Below are 14,102 nucleotides of genomic sequence, written 5' to 3' on the forward strand. Positions count from 1 at the left end.
AAAGTCATTCACAATTATGGCCCTCCTTTTAAACATTTCACTGTCATATCGTGTCAAAAGACTAATCATTCTAACTCTCTCACTCTTTTCTTTTGCTACCTCAAACAATTCATTCAGGTCTTCTATCATTTCCATTTTATCTCCTTTCAAATCATTCATACCTGCCACAACAATCATTTCTTTCACCCTTTCCTTTTGCTCTCTAATAGACTCAGTTACATCCTTTATGGTCACACCAGGTTGGTAAGATTTTGTCAAATCCTCTACTATTACACCTCGTACTAACGAGTCTCCATACAGCACTCTATCCTTCATTTTGTTCATGTTCACACTCATACGTCTATTTTTCTGTCATACTTTTTATTATTGGCTGGTTCATTCAGTTGACTTTTGCTCATGCGCTCTAGCTGCTGTTTTGCCCTTTGTATCACACCATTCAACAATGCGATCTCACTCATTGCGTCTATCTCATCTTTTTTATTCTCAGTAAAACCAGTAATACTATCATTCACACTCTCACAATTCTCTGGTACAACCTCGCCGTTTCTTGTCATATCCCTATTTTCTTCATTCTGAAGTTTGACAAAAATATCACACTCACGATCCAAAATACTCTTCAATTTCCCATTCTCCCTACATTTTCTACACACATTCACTCCTTTATTATCATCTAACCACACTCCGACCGCACTCCGCAAAGCGTACATTTCGCAGTTAGTACATTGAATCAGTGTTGCAGTTTAGTGGTAGTAAATACAACACAACAAAACTAATGTTTAAATGAAATATTCCTGAATAATCAAAAATACTCACTTCTTTCACTGGCATCATCAACTAAAATAATTTCCTTCAGCAGCTTTTGTGGTGATCTGTTAATGATACTATGTACAGTACGTAACAGTGTAGACCATGCTTCATTGTGAAATACAATAATGACACTTGTATCAGGAAAATCAGAAATATGATATACCTTTTTCTTGCAGCTAAATAATGAAAAATATAAATTTGTTTCTTAATTGCTATTCGAACATTACATTATATAACTTCTCATGAAAAAAACTTACATTAATCAATAAATTGATAATATGGATATTAATTGTTAAAAGGTTAGGACTAATATAAGTATTATGCTTATTATCATCATCAGGCTTTCTCAGTACACAAAGCTTCTTCCATTTTGGCGTATCTAGTGCATCTCTCTCTCCATAACATCTTTTTATATCTTACTGCTGCTCCACCTGGTATCTGATAACCAGTTCTTGGTACCTGGTCTCTGATAACCAATGCCATTTATTGCCTTTTATTGTTTTTGCAAGATCCATTACCTTTGTTTGCTTTCTTATCCTTTTATTTATTTATTTTTTTTAATCTAAATGTGTTATTCCCAGAACGGCTCCTTCATATTTCATCGTGTTGTTTTCATTCTCACCAGCTATTTTTTAGTCAGGTTACAAAATATAGATGCAGAGTATACAATTGGTGGGGATATATTAGGAGGTGGAGAAGATAAAGGATCTGGGGTTGACGTTGAATATGAACCTAAAATTTAGGTCAGATATTGCTACTACTGCGAGCATAGTGTATTATGGCAATGGTGCAGGAGACTGACATGAAGTAAGGAGATTATGGTTCATTGTATGAGGCCTTGATTAGGTCACACATAGATTACTATGCCCAGTAATCCATTTGTAGTCACTAGATTTTTGGAAAGATGAAGTGAAAACAGTCCAGAGGCAATTGACTAAAGTAGTTTCTAGTCTCTGAAATCTTGAGAATGAAGAAAGATTGAAAAAAAATGCAATTTGCTGAGTCTAGTAGATAGGAGTAAGAGGAGAAAAGATATGATTGAGAAATCTAAGTTAGTAATGGGTTAATACCATAGTAATGTTTTTGAGGTTTTTCATAGAATAGGTGAAGACAGAGCAGTGGCATAGCTAAGGGGGGTTGCCCCGGGTGGCACTTTTCACGTGAGACAATTTTATTTTTAGACGATTCTTCTATTTATGTTACCTTAGTAATTTTATTAATTAATAATTAGTTTTCAACAACTATAGTTACAACTAAAATAAACAGTGTTTTAATTTTTTTCCCTACGTCATTTTGATTGTAATATTTTTGGTGTGTGTTGAGAGAGGCGGCAAACTCAGGGACCACCCCCAGGCAGCAAAAGCTCTAGCTATGCCACTGAGACAGAGGGAGAAAAAAGACTATAATTGGAGCTGTATAAGGAGAATATGAGTTGGGGAGGGAGAGTAGATTTTTTGCATAGAGAAAGGTGGATGATGGGAACACATTGCCTGAGAGTATGGCATGTGTGGAGAGATGGTAAATGCATTTAAAGCATGGTATGATGAGCTGTGTGCAGGCCGTCACCAGATTAGATCACACCCTGAGGCAAACAATTAAATATTGCCCCTGATGGATTATAAGACAAAAATATAAAAAAATCTCCAATTGCTATTTTGTTTTTATTACAAGAGAAACATTAATGCAGAATGATTACATAATAATATTAATTAAATGTTTGCTCTACGGGGATATCGCACAATAAAAAAAAAAAAAGTAAAAAAAAAAAAAAAACTGTTTATGAGCTCTTCTATATTTAAATTATAAGCTATGTCTGCCTCTATCGATATAGTTGCTAGACCAACCAATCTTTCTTAGGTCATTTCTGTTCGCAAATTATTTTTAATCAGTTTAAGCTTGAAAAAATTTCTTTCCATACTTGCTATGCCAGGAATTGTTAGTGTAGAAAGTGTGGAAAGTGCAATATAGCTGAACGAGCGCCCTTATTAAGTCGTGCCATGAGGCAGGCTGCCTCTATGCTACACCCTGTCGACGGTATTGGCTGTGTGTGTGTGTGTGTGTGTGTGTGTGTGTGTGTGTGTGTGTGTGTGTGTGTGTGTGTGTGTGTGTGTGTGTAACAGTGGGACCTCTCATGGTGAATCTTTGGACATGGAGGCACTAACAAACAATAACCTACCTACCTTATATTTTTGCATGTATTCCTTTACCAAACTTTCCCCTTCATGGTGACCTCTCAGATCAGTACCTGATGATCATGCTTACTAAGTGGTAGAAGTATTAATACTTCATTTAGAACTATATCTGCAAGGCTATGACCAAATCCAATATTCTAAAATCCCCCATGTTGCATCTGTCACATGCTGCCTAAGATAGTTATCCTTCATAAACTCTAAAGATTCACTTTTTGCTTCCATATACTATTGAGGTCCATTTCAAGTTTCAGTGAAATGGTCTCATGAAAAACTTTTCATGGGACAAAGATGCACTTGCATTTCAGTACCTAACTGCAAAATTTTTAAAAGTTTTTAGCAGCTAAACTTAAGCTATGTATTTAATGGACATTAAATTAGGAAAGTTAAAAAAATTATGAATTCAAAAAGAGTCAATAAAACAGAAGGCCTAAAAATCATTCAAGAACAATGCTGATGGTTTTAGGGCAAAACCTAATGGTAAAAATTATAAAGAACTGGTTGGCCAAAATGAGGATCAGGATATCTCCAAAGACGCATGATAAGGGAGCAATAATACAAAGGAAAAATGTAATGTCAGCATTATGGGAGACCACTGGTTTTTTCAAAATATATACACACAATTTTGTCGTGTGTGTATTTTGCAACACAACATAAAAATAATAGTGTTGCACGCATGCGCGCACGCACACACACACACACACACACACACACACACACACACACACACACACGCAGGTATCTGCAGGAGAAATTAAACACTAATAAACCCCCTAAAATGTGCATATGTGCTTACTTTTAGCATTTTGACTGCTAATATTTATTTTAGAAAACATGTAGTTTTTTTTTTCTGATGCTTATATGTATTTAAAATTTTTGTCACTGAACAATACTCAGCCAAGCTTATGTATCAGTCAAATATGCCAAAAGGCATACTTGCAACAAAAAAATCCTGATGTAGTGGAGCAAGAACCAAGTTCTGTTTTTAAATTATATGCTCTAAAGTACAGAGAATTCACCTGCAAAATCCTTATTGACCAGTGTCTTCATAATTGCATTTACTTGCAAACAAGCATGACTTCCAAAATTGATCTCTTAATGAATACAGGTGGCTAACCAGGCCAATGAACAATCCATTATTAACTTCACAATAGCAGCATGTTTTCTAGGAGGCAGAGCTGGTCAAGAAACATTTCCCAATGAGATCTGATCATGATCAATGTGACACACTGTAGTGTTCAAATACTGAGATACAGCAGGCACTGTCAGAGCTTCCTAGTTGGTTATGATGACATTATTTAGAGTCAAAAGACTAAATTACTAATTACCAATGTAATTAGTCTTTTGACTCAAACAGTAAAATAAAATTTTCTAATAACAGAAATTAATGAAATAATAAAACTGAATTAAGATTTTTTAGGAGAGATAAATGAAACAGAATTTCAAAGCATATTATCTTGTTTCTGCGAATTCAAAACAAAAATATTTTGTGATCTATATACACTAGGTAACCCAGTCACCATCAATTTGCACAGCTTGTACTTTTAATACTTTATAGTTAAACATACCTTTGTCTCCTGACATCTGGTAATGTCCGATTCACTGAAATCTTGTCACTGGCCAAGAGATTGAAACGATTGATGTGAAATAAAGCTTTCATTTTGTTCCTTTCATGAGGTAGTGTGTAATATGCATGGCCCATTTCTCCAGCTCCTGGAACTGGTGAATAATTGTTGATGTTCAGAATATCTGAAGAAAAATGAAATTTTTGGTTATTATCTATACTAGAAGAAGTTCCTAGAAATTTGTTAACTTTATTAATAAATCACCAATAGAAAACAAGTAGTCGTGAAACACTTAGGTACCAACCCCCCCCCCCCCCCCCCAAGAAGTGTATCCATTTTTTCAGAATTAAACAAATCCATTATAATAAAATTCTGGAGACAACTGTAGTGTTCGAGTAATAACTTCAGTTTAATATAAACCAAAATAATCACCAAATGTTTTGATCTTCATATCAAAGTAATCATCATGCATTTTGGGGTGAAAAAATTAGCAGCAGTATATCACATTGGTGGAACTGTACTCCAAGGAGGTTGACGAAGCCAGAGATTTGGGTGTGTTGGTGGATAGGGAGTTTAAGTTTACGTAGCACATAGCAAAAGTGGCTAAATTAACTCATCAGGTCACTTGGTTACTGAAGAATATTTTGACTAGCAGAGATAAGCAAGTTATTGTTCCTCTTTATTGAGCCTTGATAAGATCCCCCCCTTCCCCATCTTGACTACTGTGCCCAGATCTGACCTGGGTTTCTTCTTGATGGGGAGGAGGAGGAGGTAGAGAGGATCCAGAGGCTAGTGACCAAGATGATAGTAGGTCTATGGAATGAACCTTACGAGAACAGGTTGAAGATCTGTGGGTTACAGAAATTGGTTGATAGGTAGAAAAGGGGCGATATGATTGAGACATTCAAATAACTGAAGGATTTTTACAAGATTAATTCAGAGAAAATTTTTCAGAACAGGTCTAGTGATGGAAGAACTACAGGCCATCCATGGAAACTGAGCAAGAGTGTAGTTAGCAAGGGTGTTAGAACTGGGTTTTTTACTTGGAGAGTGGTGAATGAGTGGAATAAACTGCCAGAGTTTGTTGTGGGTGCCTTGACTGTAAATGAATTCAATGCAAAGTACGATAGATACCTTGTGAATGCCAAATAGTTTTTCTTGATATGATTTAGGGCCTCCCTCGATAAGTCTAAAGACTTCTTGGAGTTATCCGTAATAATGATAATTATTGTTATTATATACGCATGTATCCCTTGATTAACGAGATTAATTAATCCCTCAATGTTACCGCGTATATTCAATGTTGCGCCCTTCGATTGGAATAGGCCTAAGTTCGATTCTCGTCGCGACGGGAGGAATCTTTATCTGGTCGATTTCAATCGATGGTGAGTTAGCCGATCTCATACGGAGGTAGCAGGGTTTTTTCTCCCGGAAACTCGGGTTTTTCATCCCGCATACATACAAATCGGCCCTTCAGAACACACGCAATTTACAGACAAAAATCACTAGTTGTGGTAGTGTTGGAGGTGGGCGGTAGATGGCGTTGATTCGTAGTAGAGGTAAGATGTAGAGACAGTTGAAGATGTCCTCCCGCGATGAGTCTTCGGACTCCTTGGAGGTATCAGGAATAATAATAATAATAATAAAAATAATAATATCAAAATTGCGTTAATCAAATATAATAATCAATGCTAAAAATTACAATTCGTCCGTGATCGATTAGTGTATTAATAATTCGTTTAAATGGCACGCTTTTAGGAAAAATAAAAAAATGAATGCAAAGTAAATATTTAATAAATGCTTGTACCTACATTAGTTACTGCAATTTTTTTATCAAAAAAGTTATCAAGAGTCGTTTGAACAGTTTGTTTTTTTCTTATCAGCATAAATTCTACGATAACAAGCAAAATAATTCTCTAGACCTCGGCAAACAAGCATTCTTTGATTAATGGATCCGTATCCATTACTTGCTTCTTAAGCAATTCTAAAATGCGAAATATTCCATCCAGTTCTTTGACTGTTATCTCCTTTGGAACCTCATCTTCACATTCTATGTTCGTTGTCTTCATATGAGAGTTGTTGTTCAATTTCAAGAAGATCGTTGTCAAATTTAAAATCTTTTAAATTTGAATCCAATAATTCTTTAACATCTTCTGCATCAACACTATCAAAACAAAGGTCCACCAATTGTAACGATTTCTTCAACCACACTGTTCACAGGATTTTGAAAACCACCTAAGTCATTAGCGCATTCTGGCAAAAGGTTTTTCTAAACAGCTCTCATGTAGCTAGAAGACACTTGCTCCCACTCATCATGAATGTTTTCAATTGCGTGTATAAACATGCAATTGAAATTTAACATTAATGTTAAAATTTTTCCAAAATTCTTGGAGCGTAATCGCATTTTCTCCCATTGTTATTTCAACTGCCTTTGAGAATATCTTTTTAAGAAAATAGGCTTTGAAAGTTGCAATGACGTCCATGGATTGTAGCAATGATGTCTATTTGGTGGAAAAAATAAAACTTTCACATTCTCGCATAGATCATTACAGTGGCGTAGCTAGAGCTTTTGCCACCCCTCTCAATACACACCAAAAATATTACAAAAAGTCAAAACGACGTAGGATAGGGTTGCCACCTGTCCCGAATTAGGCGGGGCAACCCGAATTTTAAGAAAATTTTCAGCATCCCGAATTACACCTAAGCAGGACAACTTAAAAAAAAAATCAACTAACACCTTTTATTCCTTAATAGAGTAGGCGAGACCTTTATACCCTATCTAGCTTTTGGAGACTGAGTGGGCAGTTCAATCTCCACCAGTAGCCAATCAGAGATAGCTAGCCCATGTCAATCACTAATTATAGCAGCCACCGATGAAGAGGCTGGTAAACAAGTGTTGCCATCTCTTGGTACCTAACCCTAACACGATATGTCACTGTCTGCAATAATGTGGGTACTACGGTCGATTTTCTTGAGTTTACGGGACGAAAAGTCCACTTGTCTGTGCCAGAGATCGACTAACTTGAGAACTGGTCAAAGATAGGCTTACAAAAAGTTCCTCCAGTCAGCGACTAGACTAGAACCTAGGTCTAACTTCAAGCGGCCAAGCGCAGAGGACGCAAGCGCCACTTCCACTGAGCTACACAGGCCTTTGCAGGACAACATGTATATTTAAAATATAAATATTATTAAATCACTAATACAGGTACCAATGTATTCAATCTTTTAATATTTTATAAGGTTAGAATTACATATTCAACTTTGTCTTTTTCATTTTATACATTTAGAGTAGAGGAAGACTTTCATATTCGATAAGTGTGTCCCTCTTTGGATTTACCAAAAGGTGGCAACCCCACGTAGGGAATGAAATTAAAACACTATGTTTACGTTTATTTTAATTGTAAGTATAGTTGTTGAAAACTAATTATTAAGTAATAAAATTACCAAGTTAACATAAATAGAAGAATCGTCGAAAAATAAAATTGTGTCTCATGTGAAAAGTGTCGCTCGGGCGTACCGCACCCCGCTAGCTACGCCACTGGATCATTACGAGAGTTTGGTTGGCCAAGTGCGTTATCATGGTCTCGACTTACCTTCTCTAGACCAGGAAACACTCCTCGAAGCTTGCATGTTTTTGCATGGTAAATTTAATTTAATTTCATTAATTAAACCCTTGCCGCATATATAAAGGATTGTCGCAATTAATTTCACTTCGTTAATCAAATCTCACGTTAAGCAAGGGATACCTGTATGTATATACACACAAAGAGACAAGCTACATTACAATACACATAGTAAGCTAGAGTAACACTGATTTAATTAACTGCCGACACTACTAGTCAATCAGCTTCTTGTGGATTAATTGTCTTTTGCTTAATTATCAAATAATATTATTTAATGAGAATTCTTGGATTTTCCATTAATCAAATCATACAATTTTCTGATATGAACTGAGATCAATTTTCAAGAGAACAGTTTTAAGTTCTGACCTAGATTTATTTATTATACAATTGTAAAAGCCAGACTCTGATCTTGATTTAAAAAGGGTTTTATCCGGCTATCATTTTATAATGTGCACCACTAAAATCAGTACCCTCTAATACAAATCAAAAAGCGTTATTCCTTTTCCCTTATTCAGTGGGCCCAATGGCTTGTCATAGCCAAGAAAATTGGCTTCACAGGAACCTGATTAATGCTAATTCTAATAAGGCAATTTATCCTACCACATAATCTACCATCACTCAAGTACATTTTTTTCTTATATGGTCTCACATGCCACTCTATATTAAACCAGCTGACTCACTTCAATTGAAGATCTTTCACATAAAGGCTCTTTGCGCCTCAAACTGAGTTTTTCCAACCAAAAGACAGCTTCATTACTAACTGAACTAGAATGGCTCTCAGAAGTATTGATTTATTTTTTTAAAAAAAAGACTGTATGTAACTAATGAGATAAATTATTATTTTGTAATTTTTAGCACTTGCAGCTGTGTAGAAATGGCATTTACTTCCATAGAACCAGATCACCTACAATAAGCTTGATTCTAGTTGCTAACTAGGGGAACTTTTACTAGGCATTTTTTCAGATGGTTCCCAAATTGGTTGATCTTTGGTACAGGCAAGTAGGATTCTTCCTCCAGAAACAAGGGGGGGGGGGGGGGGTGTTAATCACACAACTAATGAAAATCGACCATAGAACCTTCACTATTTCATGCAATATATAATGAATATAAATTAGGGACCACAAGATGATAGAAGTTGTTTGCCATACTCTCCTATCCAGATACCCAAGAAAATCACTAATAAAAAAAAGTCTTGTGATAGTTGAATGTGGAAACTGGCTTCCTACCAGCCTAAAATCTAAAAGTTAGTTTGGACCAAACAGCTTTGCCTGCTCACTTGCGGAACAAAAAGGCAGTCATTAACAGATTTATTATTCAAAGCTTTTAGCACTTTTAATACCATATTTACTCGAATATCTCGCACCCCTGATTTACTTTATGAAAAAAAGAAATTTAAATGTTTTGCATATAGTTCGCACACACAAAAAAAAATTTAAAACTGTAAGAAATTGATACTAAATGTTATTACAGTTTCAGATATTTTGGAATTTGGTTGAAGAAAATCGGCATTTCAACTCAACAATCGTCGGCTTGCCTTTGTTGTTGAGTCAGGCGATCTTTTGTTAATACTGCACCAATCATATGCATAGAGATGGAAGCAAACCGGCAGAAGAAATGTAGGAGTGAGAGCATTGACTTCCACTCGATATTGAATTGTGCTTGGCGGATTAAGATTAAGAGACTATCATTAGAACTGTTGTGCAACTGGATTTTGAGTGTTTGGGACATGATTTCGCCAGAAAGAATTAATTACAGAAGCATTGTCGCTAAAAGCCTCAAATATATCGCGTGACGAAGGTGCAATTATAACGAATCCTAATTTCCCAATTTATGCTCACGCGTAGACCTACACTGTACAGTGTAGGCATTCAGAGTCGAAATATCCTACAGAATAGGTTACGCCTTATTCCTGGAGGTATCCTATGACTGTAGTCTGTGTGTTCACGGGGCCGGTTTGCCTGATGAAAAACCCCAAATAAACTTGGGGGGAGGGGAAACCCTGCTGCCCAAGACCGGCTAACTTGGCTATGGCTGAGGAAGATTCTTGAGCTCCTCACGTCGTTGACGAGAATCGAATCTAGGACAATCCTTCCCCAGGCATATGGTTGCGAAGAGCATAGCCACTAGGCTAACCACGCGGACTATAACGAATACCGAGGATTTAATTATAAACGTTAATTTAGTTTTTTACTGAAAAACTTTAGCTTCGAAAATCCCCGCATATATCACGCACCACGAATTTTTAACTGTAATTGTGAGGGGAGGGATTGCGAGTTATATTCGAGTAAATAAGCATGTAAATCCTACACAAGAAAGGCCATTAATTTAATGTACATTAATGCTATGAATTTTCTAAGGGTTCGATAACCAGAAACCCTACTCTGGAAACCCAACATGGAACCTTTTTTTCAATCCACTTCAAGTCCCCCTACAGACACTCGTGCTTTCAGTTTCCTAGTTGGGTGGGTAGGTGTTTGGGCAGTAAGTGATTAGAGTGCATTGCGCGATAGTGTGGTGACTGTGAATGCATTTAAGATACGATATTATGAACTGTGCATGCGTGAGAATGGAACCCCCCCCCCCTCACGATGAGTCCTGTCTCCATGGAGGTCTGATGATAATGACGATACAAATATAGCAATGCTCTGAGAACATAGATTGAGCATGTGTAGACGTTATAAACAAAGAAATTTGCACTTTAAAGCAAACCATATTTTGATGTTCTGTTACAAAATATCACAAGCCATATAAGTGATATTTTATAACAAATCTTCAAAATATTATAATTATTATACGGATATCTTCTTGGTCCGATGACTCATTACAATAGACCAATTATTCACACAATATACTTATCGTACCTCTCCTTAACTAACAAAGTAAACTCCTCTGCCAACCATTCCACTTATTCCCCATCCTCCAAGCAAAACATCTATTCCTAACACCCATGCTGATCACACTTTTACAATTTTCAGGAGTAGACCTTCGTTCTTTCCCTTTCCGCCATATCTTCCGTGTCCAACCCCTATAAAACCTCTTTAGTATACTTATACATTTCTATCATGTCTCCTTGTTTTTCTTTGTTGAAGCATACATACCTTCAATCTATTCTCATTGTGCATTCCATAGACTAACCACAATCTTTGTGATTCGTTCTGGATCCTTTCCATCACCACGGAATACTGGTAACCAGATCTGGTATTATTAATGGCTTGTAATACGGAACAAAATCTTATCCCCGCTTGTTAGTGTGTTCAACAACCACGTAATCTGTACTGTTTCATGTACATGATTCTTTCATGTTCTGATGAAAGAATCATAAGAAAATGAAATTATCTTATGATTTCTTATCTACCTTGTTTCTGACATCAATCACTGCTTGATATGCAATGGCATATCAAGCAGTGATTGATGTCAGAAACAAGGTAGATAAAACGAAGTTTAATAGGGTATTACAAAATCTCAATATGAACGCTGCCTTGAAATTAGATCGAATACTACCTCTTATGTTATGAAAATATGCAAGAGAACTTCTACTACCTTTTACCATGTTGTATAATCTGTCAGCACAGACAAAGTCCTCAAAGAATGGAAAATGAGTAAGATGATTTTATTACAAAAGATTGGATCCAAAACAGAGGTAGCAAACTAGAGATGTTACCATCGCAGGAATCGTAGTTAAAGTTTTAGATAAGTCGGCAAAAGCCAGAAATTAGGTATGGTAAATAAGAATCATCATCATCATCAAATTCCTGCCATGTACCCTCAAGGGGTGTACAGGATATGACAGTACTACATGAAAAAATTACATCATTACTAACTTCCTATCTACAATTTTCCTCCAAATCAGTCTGTTACTTGTCAAGACTCCACCATTATCAGATCTTATGTTTCTATCGTCTAAGGCACTTTGTACCGTATCAATCCACCTATATCTTGGTCTTCCTCTGGGTCGTTTTCCTGCCAACCTGGCAGAGAACACTTGTTTTGCTAATCTTTCCTCTCCCATTCTATTTAAGTGACCATACCATCTGAGATTAGCTCTGCTAACGCATTCCTGGATGCTGACAATGTCAAGTTCTTTCCTAATATCCTCATTTTTAATATGATATTGCCATTGATGCCATCTGTTCACGCCTCTAATCTTTCTCAGGACTCTCATATCTGCGGTCTCTAGTCTTTGGTCAAGGGTTTTACTTCTGACCCAGCTCTCAGATCCATAAGTTAAAATTGGTTTGAACACAGTCTTGTATACAGCTAATTTAGTGTTCCGACTAATTTCTTTCTTATTCCATATGAATTTATTCAATTGACTTCCCACGATACTAGCTTTGCTGATTCTGTTGTCTATTTCTATATTTAGTTTACCATCTTCAGTAAAAATTGTGCCTAAGTGGCTGAAATGTTTTACTTGTTCCACAGGTTCACCATTCACAACACAGTTGACATTTTCAATGATTCTGCCTATTTTCATTGTCTTTGTCTTTTTATTGCTGACCTTCATACCATATCTATTACAACAGCTATTCAATTTAGTCAGAGAATCTTGCAGACTTGTAGCGGATTTATTTAGAAGTATAACATCATCCGCATAAAGCAAAGAGCTGACATTAACATCTCCAATTTTGATATTAGGTTTAATACCACATTCCTTCATAATGTGATCCATATAGATAATGAATAACAGAGGGGATAATGTACATCCTTGTCTCACACCAGATTTAACATTAAACCATCTTCCTGTACTTCCTTCAATTCTAACTGCTGACTCACAACTCAAATAAAGACTAATTATTGCTTGATATAATGCCCCATTGACACCATATAACTGCAGCGTATTGAATAGCTTCTCTCTTGGCACCTTGTCATATGCCTTTTCCAAATCGACAAAACTTAAATACAGATCTTTGTTATATTCCCATGCTTTCTCGACTATTTGTCGTAAAGTGAAGATCTGATCCTGACAGCCTCTATTTGGCCTGAATCCAGCTTGTTCTTCACCAAGCTTTTCTTCCACAATTCTTCTCAACCGTTTCTCAAGTATACTTGCATAGATCTTGCCAGGAACACTCAGTACTGTTTATAAGAATATAAGTAATATAAAATTTATATAATGAATATAATTAATTAATATAAAATAAAGGTAAATAAGAATATGAAACACTATAGAAGGCACCAATAGTCGGTTAGGAGTGAGGTCTTGCCTTTTGGATAAAGGAAATGGCTACATATCACGGTGGTAGACTTTGCAAACGAGTATTGGACAGTATGGACAGGCCAGTGAAACCTCATTTCCAGTTTACTTAACAAATTACCATATACTGTAGTGGAGAATAATCATAAAGACGGCAGATGACCAGTGATCTGCTGTGATACTCAAATTAATATACAAATAATAGCATTAATTTGTACTTATGCACTTTGGACCAAAACGATTGGAGGCTATGTGTGATGTTGAGGATTACAACTAGAAATTGATACCATGGAGGATTTAGGGATAATGGGCAGAAAATTGAAGTTTTGAGGATATGCAAAAAAAAGTAGACAAAATACTGTACCACAGTGGTCACTTGGGTTTATGGGAAAAAAAAAAACGCTAGCAGGTATAGTTGGGAAAGTTATTGCTCTTCATTGGCTCGATACGTCTTTATGTGTCTGGTGCACTACTGTACTCAGATTTTGGTCTCCTGTGAATGAGAAAGCAGTGAAGAGGATTCGCCAGCAGTTGACAAAGATGGCATCTGGTTTATGAGGATTGACTGAAGGAAGGTTTATGAACTACAGAAACTGACTGAAGTAGGTGAAAGATATATAATTGAAGAAAAAGTTGCTAATGAGGTTCGACAGAAGAACGGATACACGTGAAATTTTTTAATAGGAGAAAAGAGCAAGTATTGAAATATTTCACGTGTATCCGT

At 36.2% G+C, this 14,102-nt stretch overlaps 1 protein-coding gene across 1 annotated transcript in view; it reads right to left on the reverse strand.

Moving 5' to 3' along the window:
- LOC150105493 (polypeptide N-acetylgalactosaminyltransferase 3-like) overlaps positions 1–14,102 on the reverse strand; it is a 50,938-nt gene that overhangs the window by 35,495 nt on the left and 1,341 nt on the right. Inside the window, exons 2-3 of the mRNA XM_090393973.1 lie at positions 4,565–4,745; positions 814–983 (exon numbers count right to left, since the gene is read on the reverse strand). Of these exons, the coding sequence (XP_090250099.1) occupies positions 814–983; positions 4,565–4,745 (351 nt within the window). The remainder of the gene's footprint in view (positions 1–813; positions 984–4,564; positions 4,746–14,102) is intronic.

The sequence above is a fragment of the Typopeltis vanoorti genome, chromosome 6 (assembly GCF_054136105.1).
Source record: "Typopeltis vanoorti isolate ZY-2024b chromosome 6, IOZ_Tvanoo_1.0, whole genome shotgun sequence".
In the NCBI taxonomy this organism is placed as follows: Eukaryota; Metazoa; Arthropoda; class Arachnida; order Uropygi; family Thelyphonidae; genus Typopeltis; species Typopeltis vanoorti.